At 42.9% G+C, this 23408-nt stretch overlaps 1 protein-coding gene across 1 annotated transcript; it reads right to left on the reverse strand.

Moving 5' to 3' along the window:
• Nucleotides 1-1029: 1029 nt before the first annotated feature.
• On the reverse strand, nt 1030-23408 carry SENP2 (SUMO specific peptidase 2; the record flags this gene model as incomplete). Its single annotated transcript, XM_082319341.1, has 17 exons — nt 1030-1659; nt 2241-2336; nt 3035-3119; nt 4595-4674; nt 4803-5006; nt 5419-5550; nt 6889-7038; nt 7750-7813; nt 9502-9559; nt 10808-10905; nt 12771-12874; nt 13796-13940; nt 15963-16041; nt 16579-16654; nt 17529-17662; nt 19985-20040; nt 23308-23408. The coding sequence occupies 17 exons, from the start codon at nt 23406-23408 to the stop codon at nt 1597-1599; spliced, it is 1725 nt and encodes a 574-aa protein (XP_082175467.1). The 3' UTR covers nt 1030-1596.

The following is a 23408-nucleotide window of genomic DNA, read 5'->3' on the forward strand; positions in this document are numbered from 1 at the left end:
CGGCTTTGTCAGGAGAGCAGATCTTCAGGCAAGGAGCAGCACCATGAAGGCTGACAGCACCCACAGTGACAGAGGGGATGTCCCCAAAAATCACCATCTTTCCGCCAGAGCTGAGGAGAAGAGATACCTCATCACCAGTCAGGAACCACCTGACTGGTAGCTATGCCATTACAGAAACAATCTGACATGGTTATTTATACAAGCATTCAAACATGTGGCTTCCAAACCAGCAATCTTTCCTCTGCAATGGTAAATGAAAGACCTGAAATCCCACTCCAGTTCTGGAGTGTAAGCTAAAGGAAAAAAAAAAAAATGAAAGAAAGGGGGAAACACCATGTTTAAACTAATCTAGCTCAGTCTGACCGTAATAGAGTGAGAATTCACACAAGCCTGTCATTTGGCAGATGCGTGGAGGCAGTACCTGCAGCAGAGGGGCAATAAGGCAGTAACATGTTCAGCAACACCACTGAACCTGGCAGGACACATGTCCATAGCCTGGCACATCGGTGCTAGCATTTTATTCCACTTCCACAGCAGTACACTCTAATACTGCGTGGAGACGCCCATATTAGCCTTAAACAGATTCCAGTACAGGACAGCCCGTGTTCACCAAGCTGCACACACAGGCTTTGTTTGTCTTACTGAGAAGTCTAGTGAGTTACCCCAAAGAGAAATTTTCTGCTTTGGTATTACCGGGATTGCGCTTGCTCGTCTCGCTGCTGAACGACATCCTGATTGCCCCTTCAGGAATCTGTGAAGCTTAGAGGCTTTTGTGCTCTGATACTCAACCTGGCTAGAGTCTTCTTCCTCGCAGATTGTAAGTGAGGCAAAAACCACATTGATATATCAAACTTTTTTTCAATTAAAAAAAAAAAAGAATCACTCTATTTCATTACCAGGTAAAGTTTCATTCCAGTAAGGCTCTTTATATAAGTTACATATTTATTTTAATAAAAAGAAATAAATACTTCTGTTTTCACATTAGATAACTCCTTGGAGACAGAAAAAAAAAAAAAAAAAACCCACAAAACAAAAACCAAACCAACCCCAACTACAGGGGCTTCACTATGGATTTGTTACAAATCAAAAGATGGTAAATGCTTTCTTTCTATGGTCATCACAAATCCAGTTTTAGGAATCAAGTAGATCATAGATATTCCAGAAACAGAAGAAAACTCTCCTTAAGGAAACAGTAGCTAAGCACATTGTCCTTGGGAAGATAAGTTCAGCTAACACAACTGTTACCACCACCACAGATGAAAGTCCCGTTTGTCCATAACACAGCCATGTGTGCTGCGAGGTATGAGCATCTGTCTCAATGATGGAGGTTCACAGTATTTGTTCTTCACCATTCCCTTGGTGATATCACAGCAATCTTTCTAGCTTGCGCTTACGGTGCATTAGCGAATTTCAAAGAGAGTTACTGTCTCCAAAATCGGGGGGGGGGGGGAACAAACAAAAAACTTAACCGCTACTTCATAGCCTAAGGAGGAAAATTTGTGTGCCTGCTGCCTTTTCAAATAAGGTATTAGAAAAGTAACCAAAATAAGACCTAGTCACCCTAAGGTGATCACAGTGTTACTCTAATAGTGCATATCACAGCAGCTGCTGATGGATTATTTCCCACACCATCTTCTTGCGGAAGTAAGGCATGTGATTCTGAAAAGAAAAGAAAAAATCCATTAAATACAAAGTCACAGCAGAAAGAGGCAGAAAATAGGCATAAACACCCAGTTAATTCTTTAACATGAAGTTCCTTTTAAGAACTGGCAACACTTTCCATTTGGGTACAACATGGGTTTCACCCACACAGCTCCTAAGAGGGTGACATGACAACCCAACAAAACCAGATTTACTTGACTACAAAACAGCTTACAAGCACTTTAATAAAAGACCACTGCGTTGGAAAATAACCAGTGTCTTAACTGGTCAAAGGGTGAAACCCATTTCTCCAAAAGATACAAAGGCCAGATATCACAAACCCACTGGCTGCAGTACCTTGCCCAATAGGAATCTCACCGATTCAACTAGGAAGCAGATACCAGACGTAAGGATGGAGACTACAGCTCTGCCCTGCTGAGGCCACTTTGAAGTTCCAACCCCAGCAACCACACACCAAAAATGGAAAGAGGTACAAAACGTTAGCCCCTGTCCCAGACACAATTAACAGCTGCTGTGTAACTTCCCTGGCTCTTCTATCTGCGTGGAAAAGTCTGGAGCTGTTTATAACCTTTGCTCACCTGTGTAAAGGTTATTGGTTTGTCTCTGGAGATATAGTCTGCGTATTTGCACATAAAAACCCCGCAGTCACTTCCATTCAATTGCTGAGGGATTTCCTAATGAATGCAAAGAAGATGGAGAATTTTCTTCTATCTTAAAAGAAAAGCAACTTCGAAGTAGCACACGTTACCCATACCAACAATACACTAATCAGACACTCGTGAACCCACTTGCATAATCTATTTACCACTCCTGAACACAAGGAATAGACCCAATTAACTGCACATCATTCCTCCCCTCTGCTTCCTTTACTTGGATGTTACAATCCAAATTCTTGGCAGGCTGATAAGGGATAGCAGCCTTCCTCCCTGCAAGGTGTCTTGAGGTTTGTACAGTGTTGTTTCTTAAATCGAGTCTTTAGATACTGCTTTTACTATTAACTTGTTGAGGAACGTCAGCTCAACCCGTTGCTTTATCACATGCCAGGACTTGTGCTCCAAATAAGAAGCCTACATTCTCTGACAACAGCTAAACAGATTTTAAAATTTGACTTGTGAAATAGGGGAAAAGCCAGAGTCACCTTAATGTGGCAGAGTAATTAAAAAAAAGAAAGTATTCAGCCAGCAAGGAGAGGCACTGCTCAAAGCTTTCATCCCAGCATGGTTTCCTGGTCCACTTGCAGCCTAATGTGGTACCATAAGAACACGAGATGCTTACGGCCGTTCTCTAAAGGCTTGCACTTATTAGAAAGTGTTAAGACCTTCGTGACGAGGAGTTATAGTTCCCATTTCAAATCCAAGTAATGCTCACATACATGTGACTCCATGCTGTGAAGAGTCCACTCTGAAAAAGTCAACTCCAGATTTCTTTTTTCCCGGCTTTCTTCTTGCAGATATCGGCTGTTCAAAACAAAACAAAAATCACTCTTCATCTCTACGAATTTAGGACAACAAAAAAAGAGCTGCTGAAGGACCACAGAAAGATGAATGGCAGGACAGTAAAATGTCAGAGGATTCTCACAGCAGCTGATTTAAGGCGTTTGGAGGAGAAATCCAAATCTTAAATTTACAAACACAGTGAGAGGCTGCAAGCTAATGGTCAGGAATGAGACCAACTGGTCAGGAATGAGACCAACTATTCCAACAGAGACTTCCACAAAAGCATAAGCTCATTGCTTAGCAGAAATCAAAAAACCCCAAATCACATGTTATCAGAGGAGGAACAGAAAAACCAAGCAAGGAACCATAATGCCATAATTCCACCGTGTGCCTTAATCCCACATACTGGGTGCACCTCCAGAAGAACAAATACAAAAGCTTCTGGACTAATACCTCTGGCTGAGGAAGTTCCCAGGCCACCAGCTGCTGGAAGCATACTCTTGAGGAAAAAATTATTCAATGCAGACCTGTTCTTATACCCTTTCCCAGGCATCTACTGTTAACTGTTCAGGAGAGCACTGGACTAAAACAACACTTGCTTTGTCTCTGTGGGGCTGCTCTCCTGCTCTTGATCTACAAAACTGTCAGGTTAAGGGTTTTTACCACTTCTGCATCAGTGGCAAAGACATCTAAGGATGCTGGCTTGCACAACGTGAAAAACTGTACCCGTTATGTTTGAGATGTATGCCATGCCAGCTGATACATCTGGAAAAGCTTGCTACAAGACACAAATAACACAAATAACAAACACACAGTAAGGACATGAGGGCAGCCTGCTGGGGTAAGCTGGAGGGAAATATGGTAGCTTTGTTTAAAACACTGAGAAGAACAGAAGAGGTATAGACAAACTGAGAAGGAGCATGGTACTTAGCTCACTGCAGCAGAAAGGATGAACATTACAAGTGTGTGTGGGGGAAGGTTTCAATAAAAGAGCTAAGCAATAAAGAGTAAAAGTGTATGTGCAGCTGATCACAAATAGGAGTGTATATATCCTAGGACACCAACATTACTGAGTTGCAATCTGAAAGTTCTTAAAGAAGGGGGAGTTAAAAATCTCTTGGAAGACTACTCCTTTTACAGTCAGGCTGGTATTCTGAAACACTTCCCCAAAATTCTTCCCTCTTGTCAAGAGTCCAGTTTGACTGATTACTAACAAAGTCAGTACATGTGTGCCACAGGGCTATCACATATTTGACAGTGACGCTTTGTGCATATAGTGGGAAGGTGGCAGAATCCAGGCATCCAAGACCCTGGGTGGAGGGGACGATGTGAGACTAGATAAGTAGCCAATGTCATACAACTCACAGCATGCAAATCAAAGATTTCTGTTTTGCATCTAAAAGAAATGTGAAAACTTGCAGTCGTGTTACAGGGACAAAATCCAAAAACCTTCTCATAATTCACAACATAAAAGCATTGACTGAGCAGTTACTTACAACAAAGTTTCACAAATCTTGTCCCCTTTTTGTCCCATTGAGTCAAAGTATTTGATGGTCATCTTTCTGACATCTATGACCTGTTATTAAAAGGTGACTGTTAGACAAAGCACAACCTTGTGCTGCACACACCACAAAACCCAAATGACTTTTCTTGCTATTTTTTTTCTCTCCATCCAACTCTAAATAAAAAGCCAGTTTGACTCACCACTAGTGCCCAGTGCACTCTCAAGTGAATGGGCACTAAGATGAGGTCCTGCTTGAAGAGATCCACACCTCTGGTCCATCTTCTTACTGCTTTGTACCCCCCAGAAATTAGTTTGGGATAAAAGAAAGTACTAAAAGCATGGACTGTTGGATATCCTTCCTTCTTATTTCTTTCCATCAGAAGACTCATGTAGAAATTAATGACCTGTACCATAAAGAGTAAACTTGAGATGTAAAATAAGACACTAGCTTACCAAATGAAAAATACAGCAACGTGTCTTTGCTGGCCACACTTAAGTACGCAGCTGAGAGAACTCCAGCCTCAGCTGTCAGCTTCTGTTCTGAGAATTTTGCACTTGGTTACTTCTGCAGTTTGATAAAAACCTGCCACCAACTCCAATAACCTAGACTAACTCCTGGAAGCTGCATAATACAAGAAGTAAAGGAACTTCCAGAAACATTAGACCCTTAAGTACCTAAAATAAGAACTGTACAGGTATTTCTAGGCTCTGCAGTGGAGGTCATCAAATAACTTTGAAGAGACTTCTGTATACAGTGAAGGGGTATTTTTAAATAAATGCTGAATTAGAGTATCACTGTGCTGCAGCTAGTTTTACCTCATCATTTAGCCAGCGGAGGTTCCTTAGCGTGTGGATGTCCTCACGGGTGACCTTTAGTTTGAAGGCACTGCTCATGATCTCATCTGGCTCACCTTTCCCAAATGCTGCAATGACCTCTCTCTCCATAGCCTGAAATAAACAATTAAATGGGGAAGGACTTGTGAAACAGAGTATTGAGCATGCTAAACTGTGGGCGGCTTTCAACTGAAACAAGGCCTGTAAATTAAGCTCAGGTGACAGAGCAACTGGCTTTGCCAGTTTTTTGCTAAGTTAGAAATAGCACTTTTTTGTTTGTTTGTTTCAGCATACTAACTTTGAACTTTAGAGCTCAGGTTTGCTTCAATTTGTTTTCACAAAGGAAGCTGATATAAAACACGTGGACTAGCAAACACACTAAAGCAGCTGAAAAATAAATACAAGTACAGCAAACACCTTTCTCGATGTGATGCTGCAGCCCTCGCAATACTGAGGTTTAAGCCAACCACAGTAGGCATTCTCCATACCAAGGCAGCTAAGTCAGGAGCCCGAAAGAATTTCAAGGCAGGGGACTTCAAAGGGAACTGAAGTAACAGCAAAGGGGGAAACTGTGGCAGCTACACTGGAGTCAGGCAATCAGGAGTCCAGGTCATGCATGCAACTTGTTGTAATATGGATGTTTCCATCTAAGTCTGCTTAAGGAATGCAAATAAACCACTAGGTCTGTTAGTATAAAATACTCTGGTCTGCAATAGCATCTCCTTCTTGGTTGAATCTGGGCTAGCAAACTAAGAAAAACACCTGTTTTTCCTTGTACTGAGCATCACTCTGCAGACTTTGTAAACTCTGGATTTGCTAGCCCTTTCCAAGTCAATCCTCAACAGGCAAAACCGGAGGTGCTCAATTAGATCAGCATGACTGCAACTCTGAAGAATAAAAGCAGCCAAAATTCATACAAGTAGGAGAATTTGAACTCCCACTCCCTGTTGAATAGTGTAACTAAGTTAACTCCTGTGACCACTGTTACATGCAGTGCAACCATGCCCAGTGCACATACATGACTGCGAGATCCTGAGGATGTACGCAAGATGCTCAGGTCCCCCACAAGCAATGCAACCATGGATCAGCAAAAGCTTATTTTTAAGGTTCTATCACCAAGATAGGACAGGTTAAGAGGCAGAGCCAATATAACTATGAATCAGGTTAGCGCTGCTCTGGGATACTGCTGTTAAACCTGAACTAATTTTTGTCCTGGTAGCAGAAGCCCCACAAACCCTTAGGTTAGCACAACTGAAGGACTATGTGGAGCATATTAATTCCTTAAAACCAGCACCCTTGCACTGTGAAGTCACAGCTGCAGACAATGGGTAACAGGTTAAATGCAAGTTCTTAAGATTTCAAAAAGCCTTAAGAACCACCTATAATAAATGGACTTCCTTGCAGCTGTTTCACAGCCTTCTGTTTTGTCTAACAGACTGTCAGCTATGGTACCTCTGTGAGCGGAGAAAAGTGTTCTACTGCTTTTTCTGAGCTTGGGAATTTCTTTTCTTCCACATCATGGGCAGATGACTTTCTGGACAGAACAGGTGCCAGATGTAATTGGAATAACACCTCTTCTGAGAGCTCAGCTCCATACTGTCTCTGTTAGACAAAAGGACATTAAGCTAGCAAGCAAGCACAGATTTGTTTGCTACAAGATACTGCAAAAAATCTTGCTCATGTATAAAACTGGAAAGGTTTTTGTACACACCCCCAACCAGCAAACCCAAAAGTTACTTTTTATTGATGACTGCATTCCAACTGTACACCCATGTAATGCTGCACTCAAAACTAAATGGAGGCAAGAGAGGCAGAAAGTTAGCTTGGCTTGGACTAGCATTAAGAACCCCAGCAAAGCCTCCACATGTAAGTATCAAGTTGAGATTAATATTTCTGATTTCCATGATTAAAATTTTATTTCTCATCTCAATCCTGACCAGAGGTGAAAGTCAAGAGAGATGTATTTTCTATCTCACAAAACAAGAGAAGACTAAAGATACCGCAGTCCAGCTTTGCAGGTCAACCAAGTCTGTGCACTACAGATTTTGAAGCTATAGCCAACACATTAAAGGGGAAGAATAAAAATAGTATAGTGTAGTGTGCTCATAATAGTCCAGAAACAAAATTAATGGCTGTGGGAAACCCTTTGTGATAGCACTACTCATCAAATAATGCCCCAATTTCCCTGGGAAAAACAACCAGGACACATATATTGTTGAGTAAGTAATGTATTTAAGTGAAGAGGGGAAAAACTTCTGATCACAAATAGCTATATTTTCCTAAAAAGTGAAATAATGAGTAACACAAGCTTACCCCCGCAATGGCTTGTTTCACTGGTCTTCCCTGTTCATGAGAGTTTTCTGCTGGTGTGTAGTACCTGCGAGGAGAGGGAGAGAGAGGAAGAGGGAGAGGGGTGAGCTGTATATCTGTACTGTCCCATATAATTCTCAAGAATTCACCTTCTGGATAAGAAATGCTTTTTCAAGGCTGATTCTGACTAGAGGCTCAGTTGCACACATGAACATGTGACAACATTGTCTCAGCTTCCAGCACCATTCTTTCGTAGCAGCAAGACTGGGATAGAATGAAGAGTGGGGAGCTTTGCAAACTTTCTTCCATCTACATGTGCAAGACTCCTTTTGTTTCTCTTGATCAGTTTCATTACTTGAAAAACAGGGAAGCAACCAGCACTTCCTCTGTCAAGTGCTTTGCGATCTACCAGTGATAAATACTGCATGCTAGGCATCTGCAACTATACTTGCATCCAAATATAGTTAGCTTACGGAAACTAAGACCAGCACATTGAATTAAAAATGGGACAGCTACAGGTTGTTTACTTGCCTTCTACAGCCTAGTCAAGAGAGTGACTATCCCCATTTGGAGAGGATTATCATTAAAACCACACAGACTCTGAAGAGCAAACAAACGCACAGACATGAAAGTTGTCCATATATATGTCCCTTCTTCAAAAACAAGAATTTGCATTGTCACCAAAAATCCCCTTTTTCAGGAGGGAGACCTACAACAGACTCTCATGGTATCCTACACTCATTGTGCTTTAAAGGCACAATGGTAAGAGTAGGTATCACAAGCCTTGTCAAATGACTTCAGTTAGTAGCTAATTCTGCAACAAAAGGCAAGAAAATGTTCCTTCTATTTGAACCCATCATACTCTATCAGTTATTGTATTTCCTTCTCTCCCCTCAAGCTTAGAGAAACCAGTGACAATGTAAGCATAGAAACAGTGCCGCCCAGCTAAATATAGCACTAGTGTTTAAAGTGTGGAGAAGAATAGGGACAGAATTAGCTAAAAAACAGGACTGCCACAACTGAATCTCTCTCTGTTCCCATCTACGCTTTCTCCTCTCTCATTTAAGGACAGGTCACTGCAGAAAGATGCATGCATCAGACTGCCATACAAAAATCTCTCCCTATAGCTGCACTTAACTGCAACCGAAACCCCATTGCCCTCAACAACACAAAGCCACCTGAACTCGTAGTCCTGCCAGCTCAGAGAGCCAATACAAACAAGTCCACCAGCCTCCCAAACAGGCAGACAATCCAACTGCATGCTTCCTTTTTGGTCTTGTATTCAAACCCAAGGCATCCCATAAGTCACAAAAACTGTCTCTGTCCCACCAGGCTTTACAAGCTCTCTAATCCATATGCTTAGGATTCTAGTTTCAAAGTGAAAGAAATGAAATGTCAGCTCATTAATGGTTTGGCAGAAAGACACTCACAAGCAAAAATGGATTCTGCAAATCCAAGGACAACTTGGTACGGCCACCACTCTCACCCTCACTGGCTTTCTTCCCAGAGCAAAGGACCCAGCAAACACCACACCAGCACAACGCTGTTTGTCATGCAAGCACGGCTCTAGCATGGGAGCTGTGTCTGAGATGCAACTGGCTTGTGAGCCGTTCCAGAGCCACAAGCTAGCTACTCCTCTTCCACAGCACTGAGACGATAAGTATGATTTTTCTTCTTCTGGACACTACCGGAGGCTGAAAGAGACATGCACACAGACCCGAAAGAGACAAGAACCATGACTGAAAGAGACTCTACCTGATCATATCACTTCTCTGAGACCACTGTGGGCTGCAAACATCTGCACATTTGATACCTGCACAGAAAAGCAATAATATTAAAACAAGAAGTCAACTTTCAATTACCATCAGATGTACGCAGCTCTCGGTTTCCGGGTAATAAATAAAAAAAAACAAAACAAAACAAAACAAAAACTTCTAATGACAACTGTATGGTTAGGAAGTTCGAACTCTGGCAAACAGTTTGAACTTTGAATATCATGTGTGAGTGTATGAGAGCTGAAGCAGGGCATTTATTAAGTTTTAAATCCTACATTGCACACTTGACTAAATGAGTGATTTTTGCAAAACCAGATGCTCCTCCAGGCTCAGAAGAATAGCTTGTCATTTTCCATGACAAAACAAGCTTTCCCCAAATTCTAGCACCTGCTCCAAAATAACTTCAAAATCCATACGATTGCATAATAAAGTCACAGATATGTAAAAAGAAGCATTGATGAAAAATTATTTAAGTAATGAACAGGGGAAAAAAAAAAAAGACCGGGACAATATTAAATGTATACACATGAACACATGGTGGTGTAACACACTGCTGGTACAAAAGAAAATAGCTTGTCAGCAAACCAGTTTAACTAGCCCACTCTGCAGAAGACAACTAAGGTCACCTTCAGTACTTACATATCTTCAACTCGCTAAAGATGATTGACCACAGAAGCTAACTTGATATCAACAGTGGTACTGTGCAGTTAGCTTACTTGGTTTCGAAGCTCTGCTACCATAGAAATATAGTCATATATAGCATTAAAAAGGGATTAAAGAGTAACACATAACCGCAACTCTGAGTTAAGTAACGGGCATCTAAGGGTGCACAATAATGTATCGTGCTCCACTAGTACAAACGGCCAGATACTACAAAGCTCTCTTGTATAGTGCAGAGTTACATCTACAGCTACGAACATCACTGGTACAGTAATGTCTCTCAAGTGTAATTTTAAACAAACTTTTTCACTTCAACAAAATCCTTACAAAGCCATTTTAGCCAATACCTAGCTATCGGTTGGGAGTGCGGGTGTTCCCCCCTCTTTTTTTTTTTACCCTTTCTTTCCAGAGACAGGTCATTTCGTTCTAAGGGCTGACGTAAGCTATACTAGTATAAACATGCTGGCTGATTTAGATTTCCTTATAAATAGACACAGATTAATGATACACTAGCACTGACAAATCTTTTTAGCATAATCTCTACCTTGAGACTTAAGGAAATGCCCTATTTTGATTTGAAGTCTTACCTACAAAGTGGAACAGATATGAATCATGGGGATACTCACTGGTCCTTAGTGTCATACATGGATAGACATCTCCTCCATATTTTTGTTCTTCCAGGTGACTCACAGTCATCACTGGTTCCTTGGAGTAGGCTTGAACACTTTGGTGCAGCAAGAAATAACAGAGAAGAATCACAATTTTTATATGTATGGCATTTGTTATCAGTGCATACCGATTCACTAGAAAAGATACAGTTTATTTGTACACAACTGTCTACATTAGAGTTGGAAGCCATAGTTAAAGCAATAGAAATATGTAAACTAAAATTAGGCTGTTTAATCCCTTGACAGAAACATCCTCTCTCCTGCACTTGTTTCATGACAGAATGCAAAGGACATTTCCCTGAGGAGGCAGTTTACATTCAGAAGCTTGGCTACTTTCAACTTGGGCACACTGAAGATACAGGAGTCGAGTTTTCTGTCTCCAGAATTTCAAAAGAGACTAATCAATCGTGAAATTTGATTCCTTTGCCTTTTCACCAGCATTATCATGGCTTTTTTATTTTTTCTTTAAAAAGTATTCTTTGCATATCCTACAAATATCTGGATTAATCTGAGAAGACCATTTTTTTAATGGGACAAGACAGCATTCATTACAGCCATCCTTGACCAATTCTTTTCAAGCTATTTATTAAAGGTTATGCTGACACTGAGAATATAATGTCCACAACATACATACTTCTGGGACATTTTACTTCAGACCTGCTTTACTCTGACCTCAGGGACTACATGCTCATTAGCAGCTGGAGTGCATTAGACACATTCCACAGAAATGCTCTCTGGTTTAGCTTCATCTGAAAGGAATCTGTTTCACATGCTCCAGGTCTGCTCTGAGATATGAGCCAAACCACCGTAATCAATGACTGGGAGATTAGATGCTGAAAACAGAGTCTTGACTCGCCCTAAAATGCTATTGCCAGTGCACCTAAAATTACATGAGATACCGTTTTCCATATCGTTTTTATGCACCAGAATGTTTAAACATGATACGCTGTTCCAAAGTAATGTGTTTACATGTTTTCTAGCTGTGAACCACCGAGTGGAGGTTGGGATTTTTCTAAGCCTTGGTAACAACCCATGTTTCACAGCATTTAAGGGAAACTGCAATAAAGAGTGGCATTTTCTACTACCTTACTGTGTAGAAAGGCATGCTGGAATTTCAGCACCATCTTGGCATCAGTATTTTACAAGAATTAGGTCCTTTCTGCACAGCTTTGAAGTGTAATTATTCCACTAAGATAATGGCTTCTATTATTTTTGTGTTTTTTACTTGTGTAGTTAACTTCATGCAATCTCTTTGACACAGTTATATCAAATATACTCATCACTGGTAGCACATGAATAAGAATTACTCACAAATTCCCCTTTGCAGGGTGCTTTAGGAACTGGAATTCTACACACAAGTGGGATTTTGTCAACTTAGCATACTGTAAAGAGAAAACTTCCTATAACTTGTGCAAGAAGGACTGGGGAAGGTGAAAGGGAACAGAGAAAATTCTGGCATTCCCTGTGTTTACCTGAAGTTTCACATTCTCAGATAAACCAGGATTCCTGACCAAGGAAAAACCCATCAATTGCAAACAAGAGGAAGATAAATTCTTTTTAATGGTGCTACAGAATAACCAGTGCTGTGGATTTTTATACTAGAAGTTACAGTGCCAGTACTAGAACTAGACACTACCTTTCTTAACACAGAGAGACAAGAAAGGAGTATTAGAAAGAGAAACACATCCATATCAACAAAGGAATCTTCACCTTTAGAATACATATTCAGAGACTGTTCATGCTTCATTGCCGGGACCTGAAGGGGGGGTGTTGGTATTTTAAAAATTAGTTTGCCCCAACACCTGCCCTGGGACACTGTCCAGAACCCTGAGAGAAGGAAAGCTTAATTCCCCTCCACTTCCATGTACAACAGCTACAACGTTACAACCAAAAAGTTAATGGTTATTTTTCCTATAATTACTTGCGGAAGCTTGTTGGCTGTGGATTAGGGCGGCTTCTAGGATATTTTTCCTTTACTAGTTCCAAGAGCTGTTTGTATTTCTCCTTTTCTCCTCGCTGAACATCCTATCAGAACAGAGGGAAAAAACAAACAGATAAGAACCACTGCATGTGAAGCAAATGTTTGTAATCTAGATATAGTGCAGATTGCATAGGCTGTTCCCAAAATACTGGTACGTTACTCAAGTTTACTTTAGCAGGAATTCCCACACCTTCATTTTGTGTTAGCCCTGCTCTAAGAACTTGTGTCCCACTATAAACCTCAAAATTCCTTTTGCAACTGTTTCCTCAAATGGGGACCTCTTCTCTTCAGCTGTGGTCTGCGCCTCTTGCATAATAATTCAGGCTAATATGCATTCCTATATACATAATGATTGGGTGCTAAGAGTCCCCAGGGTATCTTAATCATACTCCACAGCTTGCCATGGCCTGCTTCTCCAGTACTTTGGTGTAAATTCTTCTCCCATGTAAGCTAGGTTTATCAGGAATTTTCCAATAGTTGTTTCAGATATTGGAAGGAAAGGACAGGGAAAGACCTCTCAGAAAGTCCTGTAAGGAAGGATTATCAGCAACTGAGTGGTTTTTTTTGCCTACATTATCCTATTAAAATTGCTTTGTAAAGATCACAGTTGAGCTAGGTTAAGAACAAAATAGTGAAACAACTCTGCAACAAATATACACTTAGTGACAAGCAGTACAGCTCCACTTTACAAGTGAAACTGGTTGGAGGGTCCTCCCCCAGTACACCATTTCCACGAAAATGATTTAAAATTCAGTCTTTTGGCAACAAAGCACTGCTCTGTTCCAAGACTTGATGCATGTAAAGGCAAATAAAACGCTATACGCTGATTTTCCAGAAGGATTCCTTCAACTTCATTAACTACACCCACTGTGCTGTTACGAACTGCCTCTTCAGCATTTACACACAGCTTTGTTGTAACTGCTAAGTTGTTTCATTTCAAAAGACACCTTTCTCACCCAGCCTACCTCTTCAGCAGTACAAAAAAGCCTCCCCATTTTGCTGACTTCTGAAGTCGTGGATTCTGGCACAGTGCGCTCCTTAATGGGTGGCCTCAGTGTTAAGATGCTGTCTGGAGCAGGTCTGATGTGGTGTTTGCCATTCCTGCTCGTGCTAAAAACATCAACAGCAAAAGAAATAGTGTCAAGAGAATATTCAAATATGCGCCTCCTGATTCAAGCTCCACCACCAATCAATTTTGTAAAGCATGTACACTGATGATGATAGAGACAGATGCAAAATGTTTACGACTTTCAGACGAAGACCTGCTGTCTTCAACTCTCTATTGGGAAAGTATAGAGAAGTAAAAGTTAAAATCAGAACAACTGCCTTGAATATACACTGTTACTCGCTCTGCACATCACAACTATGTCCGTGGCAGTCCAAGCCCCGAGTCAATACAGAAGACTAAAGAACCATGCAGGTGTGTTATTCATACCATCCAGCCTTCAGCTCTTCTAAAAGTTAGTGCACTGGCATCAAAGTGTAGCTGCTGCTTTCCTTACAGAATCATCCTGGCAGAGATCTCTGGAGATCATCTGGTCCAAACCCCTGCTCGAGCAGGGTCACCCACAGCAGGTTTCCCAGGATCGTATCCAGTCGGATTTTCAAACATCTCCAAGGACAGAGACTCCACAACCTCTCTGGGCAACCTGTGACAGTATCTGACCACCCTCAGAGTAAAAAAGTGTTTCTTGATGTTCAGATGGAATTTTATCATTTTCAGTTTGTGCCCATTGCCTCTTGTCCTGTCAGTGGGCACCACTGAGAAGAGTCTGGCTCCCTCCTCTTTATTCCCTCCCTCCCTTCAAATGTTTATACACATTGATGAGATCCCTCTGAGCCTTCTCTTCTCCAGGCTGAAAAGTCCCAGCTCTCTCAGCCTCTCGTATGAAAGATACTTCACGCCCTTAATCATCTTCGTGGCTCTTCACTGTACTTGCTTCAGTAAGTCCAGATCTTCCTTGTGCAGGGAAGCCCAGCACTGCCCACAGCACTCCAGAGGTGGCCTGAGTAGAAAGGAAGGATGACCTCCCTCGACCAGCTGGCAACACTGTTCCTAACACAGGCTAGGGTGCTGTTGGCCTTTGCCATGAGGATGCATCACTGGTTCATGGTCAGCTTGTTGTCCATCAGGACCTCCCTCTCTGCAGAGCTGCTTTCCAGCTGGTCAGCCCCCATCATGTCCTGATGCATGGAGTTGTTCCTCCCCACATGCAGGGCTTTGCAATTCTGCTTGTTGAACTTCACAAACCCTCTGCCCAGTTCTCCAGCCTGTCCAGGTCCCTCTGGAAGGCAGCACACCCATCGGGTGCAGCAGCTACTCCTCCCAGTTTTGTATCACCTATGAACTTGCTGAGGGTGCACTCTGTCCCATTGTCCAGGTCACTAATGAAGATGTTAATAGTGCTGGCCCCAGAACTGATCCCTGGGGTACACCACTACTGACTGGCCTCCAACTGGACTTCGTAACTTTATCACCACAGCAGCTCCAAGCTGCGGTACACACAAGACTATCAATCCAATTTTGAGACTGAAAGGCAAACAGTAGCATCAAATCACATCATGACCCATGCCCTCCTTCTTCCAGCTATTTCTGACTCTGACGTAAGTGTATAAACAGTGCCTCAGCACCCCCCAAACAATAATTCAAAACCAACGCAATGTAAAGGCTAGTCCTTTTATCAAATCAGAAACTATTTTATGCCAAACATCATGGAGGTTTTTTTGAGAGAAGGTTGTTGGGTTTTTTGTTTTTCTTTTTTTTAAAACAACAACTTATTTTTTCCTGTCAAATTAACTGGTTAGGACCTTTTCACAAGCATTCTTGCTCTCACCCTCTTCTCAAGTTCAACTCTTCCTCCTACCACATACCTTTAATCTTTATCTAATCACCTGTGTCTATGAAGTATCTGGATTTAAAAAAAAAGTTTAAAATTGGTTGGCGGGGGGGGGAAAAAGTGGCTGGAGACCTCCCTTAGTATAGCAGCCTGGAGGAGTTCCAGAATACCTTGGAAAAATATTGCTATGTGGACACAAACACAAATGTTAGGCAACACAGAGGAAGTTCAAGAATGAAAGCGAAAGACAGCAAACTTTCAGAGAAGAAGTCAAAGAAAATGGAAGGTTTTTTACCTCAGACATGGAATTGTCTTGTGAGAAAGGGATAGTGTTTCCTTATTCAAGCAAGTACTGGTTCCACAAGGCATTTTATCTATGAGAGAAGAGTATAAGCCATCAGTAAGTATAAAAGGAAACTGAAGAGCTTTATGAGTTTACAGTAAAGAGCTTCACCAAAGATAAATTATTTTCATTTTCTCTCTTACATCATAGTATTATTTGTCTTACGTTACTTTAGGATATTTTCAGATTTTCATATTGACAACTACAGAAAGTTGTGTACACAAGGTATTGCCAGCCTAAACCTGAAATAAAAAAGGGTTATCAGGATCTACTACCTAAAATTAGTTTTTAAAACAATTTACTTCTGGCAAGCTGACAGTGGACATATCAGAATGGAAGGACTGCATCCAAGGCAGCTCTTGTACTGAGATGACAAGATAAATACCTGGCCCCAAACCAGAAGCAATGCAAGGATGCAGGGAAGAAACAGAGTTCACACTCAAGTATTCCTACATGCTACCTAAATATTGTGCCTGCAATAATCTGTACGTAAGCCTAGGGGTAGAGTTGTATAGTACACAAGGCAGGGGGAAAAATAAACAAGTCAATAACTTGATGTCAGCCTTACCAATTTGTAGCATTTCTATTTCTAGCGCAGAACCTGTTGGTCTTTTAGATGAAGGGTCAGAAGAAGTGGACCGAGTCTTAAATAAAAACAAAAAAAGTACCAACATGAGTATAACCTGAATGTGAATCAAAGCAAACAAACTTCCTGAAATTTAGACAGCTCTATTATGACTTGGGGACCATAACTTGGGGACCATGACTTGCTGGCTCAGATTGTAGCAGAATGCAAATCTTTGCAGGATCTCTGACAAGTACATTTTAATTTTTTAATACGGGCTCTCATACGTGTAGTGATTAGAACAATACAAGCTTATTGTTGAGTTCTTCTCAGTCAGCTCCTAAACATTCTGAAGTGTGATGGTTTAGCCCTTGAAAAACATATTTTGTACAAATAGGAGTTAATGACTCTCAGGAACAAATAATTAGACCATGACAGTTTCTTATTCCTCTGATCTTATGGGGCAATAAGAAAAATAACACTACACCTTTGAACCAAACTACAGAGTCAAGCAGTTCATGACTCATTTTTACAGAGCCAAAGTCCTACAGGAATCCTTTCCTGGACTGGTGGATAACAAACCTAGCAGAAGGAGGTTTATCCAGAGGAAGCATGCAGTTTTTCTTGTATTGTAATGTATTTTGACTCCTTAACTACAAGCTTGAGAAACAGAGTAACAGTTTACAAACACACTAAAACTATAAAATTGAACAATTGTAAAGTATCTGGAAGACAACAAACATTTAGCTCCTTCCTCAGCTGCAAGTGCAAGAGCAGAGTACGCAAACTTGAGTAAGGCAAACCCAGCACACAAGAGCTGCCTGCTATAAATGGAAAAGAAGAACCTACTGCTGTACAGGCTCAGAGCAGGCCCAACCTCAACCTGCATTAGGGAGAGCCACTTCCTCTTTCATCTTGCACAGATCCTACCTACTTTCAAAATCCTTGCTAACCTCTCCTGCAGACTCTGTGACTGGAGCGGCATTGCTGACTGAAGCCTTCTGGCATTCACTTGTTGCCTTGGCTGGCAACTTCACCGCAGCAGAAACTTCTTCAACTTTCTCTTTATGCTCAGAGATGGCGTAATCTAAAAAATAAAGACAGGCCATATAAGATCATGATTTAAAAGGGGATTAAGATTTCTATTTGCATTAAAGCCCACCTCCTTAATCCCACCTAAAGCTGTGTAACTCATTTCAAGTTACACACCCTTCTGTCAACAGCAGTTGGTGGTGATATTTGTATTAGTTGGCTCACTGCACAGTCCTTCAGAGCTGGAGCTCAAAGACTAACCCGTGAGCCTGCCAGCCAGATCTGCAAAAACACCCTGCTTTTGGGAACACTCCCTGTGTCTGGAGAAGCAGCACAGCGTGCAATTTATCCTCCTCATCCCCTCCACACATGCATGTACTCTTGCAGTTTATTACGTGTCAGTCTTGTCTAGTTGAGAGAAGCTGTTCTCTGAGGTCTAGAAACCAAAGGTACCCAAGCCTGTTCTTTTCAGTATTAAAGAAGCAGAGACATGCAACCCCTCAGACAGTATTTCCAAACATCAATAAGCCAGGGCTGTCTAATAAGGGGCTGTGTTAGAGATTAAATCATATTAGACACCAGCATTTGTTTGAAGATAAGAGAATGACTTTTTAGCAGACGAGGGCATAGAAGGTCCTTAGAAGTAGATCTGGCCTACTTACTAAGACATGGGAATTGTTCCTACCAAGAGCTGGTCATGTTGCTAAAAGGAGGAAGGATAGGGGAGCAAGATATCAATTTGACATATTTTTCAATTGTTTTATGCTCTTAAGCCTGAAAATCATAGAAGAGAATCATAGAATGTCCTGAGTTGGAAGGGACCCACAAGGATCATCAAGTCCAACTCCTGTCCCTGCATAGGACAACCCCAAAAATCACACCATATGTTTGAGGGCGATGTCCAATTGCTTTTTGAATGCTGTCAGGCTTGGCGCCGTGACTACCTCCCGGGGGAGCTTGTTCCAATGCTCCACTACCCTTTGGGTGAAGAACCTTTTCCTAATGTCCAACCTAAACCTCCCCTGGCACATCTTCCTGCCGTTCCGTCGGGTCCTATCATTGGCCGTCAGGGAGAAGAGATCAGCACCTGCCCCTCCTCCTTCCCTCGTGAGGAAGCTGTAGACTGCGATGAGGTCTCCCCTCAGTCTCCTCTTCTCCAAGCTGAACAGACCAAGTGACTTCAGCCACTCCTCGTACGGCTTCCCCTCTAAACCCTTCACCATCTCCGTGGCTCTCCTCTGGACACTCTCTAGTAGCTTCGTATTAGCTTCGTATCCTTTTTGTACTGTGGTGCCCAGAACTGCACACAGCACTCAAGATGAGGCCGCACCAGTGCGGAGTAGAGCGGGACAATCGCCTCCCTCGACCGGCTGGCAATACAGTGCTTGATGCACCCCAGGACACGGCTGGCCCTCCTGGCTGCCAGGGCACACTGCTGGCTCATGTTCACGTGTCAAAAGCACACTAACAGTTCAGCAGCCCCTACCATTAAATCAGGGGCAGCATCGTTCGCCAAGCAGTAACTAGGAAGTTCCACGTCTCCCCATAAAACTTGTGCTAGGAAATACCGTACAGCCTACAGAGCATCATTTCTCCCTCTTTACTAGTAAAGATGGAAAAGGGGAAATGTCCATCTCATATCATGACCAATGCAGCTGGCATCCAGAGGCACCAGCATGGCTGCAGGCAGCTGCATAATTTTACCCTTAAACACTTTGCAGAGAGGGTATCAGAAAAAGTCTCACCAAAGAGAGCACTTCTCTGCCCCACTGTTCTCTGCTATGCCTAGCCTCTGCTGTATCTCCATCCTTCTTTACTCATCCTTCCTCTATCTTGCCAAAATGCACATGCCAATATTTTCATATTCAGACTAAACTGACTCTTCTGTTTTCAGTTCAGCTTTTCACCCCCACCCAAACCCACTAGCTCACAGAAATACCATTTTTCTCTGCCTGCCATCAGTTTAAAGTTACCTTCCTTCACATCCCAGATTCTAAGTGATTTCTCATAAGACAGACGGGTATTTTGAACCAACAGAGGTAAATTGCAAACACAGATAGGAGGGAGCACACAGCTTTGATTTAAAACACTCTTTCTGCTGACATGCATGGGCTTACAGTCAAAGAGACGTGGGATATCTCCTGCTGGCAGTAAAAGTATTGTGCCCTGCCACAGTCAACACAGATAACATCATATACAGGGCTAGGCCCTATGATATACCCTCAGGCCACTGGCAACACAGGCAGCCACGAGGAAAGAACTGCTTGAAAAGCCACAGTTTCAGTAATAATGCTGAAGTACAAACACCAGAGTTTCCTAAGGTACATGAAACCTAAGAAAAATGAGGCATATTAAATACTTCTGTAGTGTGCAATACCTGATTTTCGCTGTTTTCGTTGAGCCTGGTCAGGATCTTCCACAGGTGGCCAAAGGCTGAGGAAAGAAGACACAGAACAGTGTTTTGCAACACAGGTAAGCTTCTAACAGGCTGACTTCCCTCCACAGGGCCCAAACTTCCAAAGTTAGTTTTCATATCCTGAACGCCTTCCCCCCCCCAAGAACCCCCGGGATCATCTCAGACACACGCACCCAACTGCCACTGCTGAGCATCTCTCATCAACACCCCCCACCTCTCCTAGTCAATGGACCGGTCACAGAGAGCTAATTATCCCACTAAAGCATATTAGGCCTCTTTTTCTCATTCTGTTAATGCTTCCTAGTATTGTACGTTTGTTCCTATCACCAAAAAAAAATTGCTTAAGTTAATATGTAAAGTTTTCCTCTTTCCTCAGGGAAAGAAGCACAGCAGAGATTACCAAGGCATCTAAGTTTGTAAGCTACTACACTGAGTTGCAAAGAAAAGTAGGACAGGAAATAAAAGGTGGCAAAGCAACTCATGCATACACCCACTTAAATAACTTACTGGTAAATCAGTGCTCGTCAACTAGTTCTTGAAATAATTCTTAGCTGCACCCTTTCTTATGAAGCGTAAGTCCAAGTATTATATCAGTTGATAACAATGATAAAATCTATTAAAAATTTTTACTTTGGGAACAGAGCGCAAAGGTTGTTCCCTGGTTTTTTTTTTGTTTGTTTGTTTTTTTTTTTTCTTTCCTATGTGCCTCCAAAAATGCCATGACAGACGGCAAGGATCCTTTGAAGAATTCTTTGGTCTTCCTTACACAAAATAATTTCTTTTAAACTGTTATGGTCCCAAACCCTGCTGGTATCATCACTTCTGGACTATCTTCTGTCTGTATCAGGAGCACAAAAAGTAACTGATATCCTTAAGGGCGCCTTTCATACAATGTAAAGAATATTTGCTACTACTATGCTATTAAAGTCAGGCAGAAAATATTGGGGGGGTAGGTGTTAAAGGCAAATACATTCCTATAAAAATGCATTCTTATTCAGCATATTTGATATTTCAGAAGGTAAAACCGAACAAGACAAAATGTTTGTATCCTCCTGCTCAATTTTTAGCAAGAGCTAAATAATTCTGAGTTGCTCTTCAGTGAAAACTTTCCAGCATCAGTCTTCTGCAAGGATAAAGCACAATTTAACCTCCCCAAGGCTACATTCTGAGATAAGCACAGTTTAAATACCTGACTGCGGCTAGAATAACTGTTTTTGAACAGAAGTGCCTCTTTCTCCAGCTTTAGCAGAGCACTCAACACCTGTGAGAGCGTTCCTTTGTCCTTTTTTACTTTACCAACCACTTGGAGGGTTAGAACTAGTCTGATCAAAAGAAAAGATGAATTCTCTCTTGGTAATTCAGAAATGAATTGGGAAATATTTGATGTTCTGAAGTAGGCATGGCCAGGGAACACAGATGGACAAAAGACAAGGAAAAAACGAATCTATGCCTAGCTACCTCTGTCTCCAACGGGAATACAGAACCCCGTGAGAAGGTTAAACTGTGTCATTGCAACTCGGGTTTTGCCAAGGGCCTGGGAGAAACAGGTAAGTGCACAGGGTGTTGAGTAATATTTGAAACATGCTGAAAAAATGGGCCAGAAAATAAAAGTAATTTGAGAACGCTCTCTATGTAAAGATGCGTTCATGTCCTCCATGCTCTAGAGAAGACAGCACCTCTTCATGCTCAGCATTTTACTTGCCTCCTTAACAACTACAGAAAAAAAAAAAGGTATTAGAAAAACCCACTAACACCCATATAAGCTCAGGCCCTCTTCTTTTCAAAAACTCCTCCCCCACCAGTGCTGAGGACAGTTCATTAAGATTTATAACTGGAATTTGTAAAAAATTCAAGTTTTCACAGGCTAACCCCCCCCGCCCAAATTGTACACTGCACTTCAGCGGTGCAGTACAAGAGTATCTAATGCTTATTTACTTTCCCCACCTGTTTCACCACCCATGCCCATAATTTTTCATCTTTCTACCATGGGAAAACCTCAACTGGCAGAAATAACAACCAGCCTGTGGTTTACATTTCCTTGAAGAGACTCACACAGGCGAGCTTTGCCATTTTACGGCCTATCTCAGAAAGCACTGTTGGAAAACTTATTTTCAGCAGGACAGCTTCTGAAGCCACCTAACACAGTTTCACTTGAATTTCATCCCAATTGCTTCGCCCGTCACTCCCAGTGATCTCTTCGCAAAACTGGGTCTCCTGGTCAGACCATGACACACCAGCCTGCAGCATCTACAAAGGCGCATTCCTCAGTTTGGGATTGTGCTCTGCACAGCACCTGTGAACAACTACTTGTGCAACAACTGTCTCTTTCCAGATGTTCACTTTTCCCATTCACTCTGCAACATGAGACACTAAGCAGAGCCTCCTGGAGCAACAGTTTCTCCCAGAGGGAGCAACCATACTCCCCAAAACATGGCATGTAATCCATATGTTCCCTCTCTTCAGAGAGACAGAAGCGACAGGCATGGAGATGGCTTAGCCATCTGTTACTGGGAGGTCTGGGTCACCAGCAATGGTTAACGCCTGGGAAGGCATCTCCCTTTCTTCCACTCCACATACACACCATATCCCCATGCCATGACTTTCCTCCATCCATTATATCCCTATGTATATATACTGTTCTCCGCTCCTTCAACATACGTACTACTCCAAGTCTCCACCCCTTTTCTTCTTGTCAAACCCCCACTGTGCAGATGGAAAGCAAACGAGGGGGTGGGATTGCCAACATCGGGAACATCTGGAACCCATAATCATCTCAGCATCACACGTGAACAACCGTGACTGTGGGCACAGGGTGACCCGAGAGCGGCATGGGCCACGGACAGCCACAGACACCAACAGCCGGGCCAGAAGGAGGGGCGCAGTCTGCTCTGCTTCACCCACTCCAGTGCCAAAGCGGGAAAGGGCGGTGGAAGGGACGGATCTGCTGGGAGCCCATCACGAAGCCCTGCCGCCCTGGACGGGGGGCTTCTGGGCGGGCAGAGGGGCCGAGCCCAGCCCAGGGGCGGGCAGCCGGAGCGAGGGGAACCCCAGGGCGAGACACCACACTGCACCCGAGCTCACGATACAACAGAGCGACTAACGCCGCTCCCACCCCTCGGCTCAAACGCCTCAGGCCGAGGAGAGGCGGCTGAGGCGCCGGGCGGGCTCCCGCTCCCGGCAAGCAGGCCCTGGGGGTCCCGCAGGCCCCACCCCGGGAGGCCGCGGGGGCTGGTGACGGGGCGAGGCCCTCGGGCGGCCGTGAGGCGGCGGGGCGGCTCGCTGACCTGGGGGGCGGCCTCTTGCGCGGCGGCGGGGCCGGGGAGGGCGCGGGGCGGCGGGCGGCGGCGAGGAGGGCGCCGAGGGCCCCCAGCAGCCATTGGTACAT

Source organism: Platalea leucorodia, assembly GCF_965183815.1.
Source record: "Platalea leucorodia genome assembly, chromosome: 8".
NCBI lineage: Eukaryota > Metazoa > Chordata > Aves > Pelecaniformes > Threskiornithidae > Platalea > Platalea leucorodia.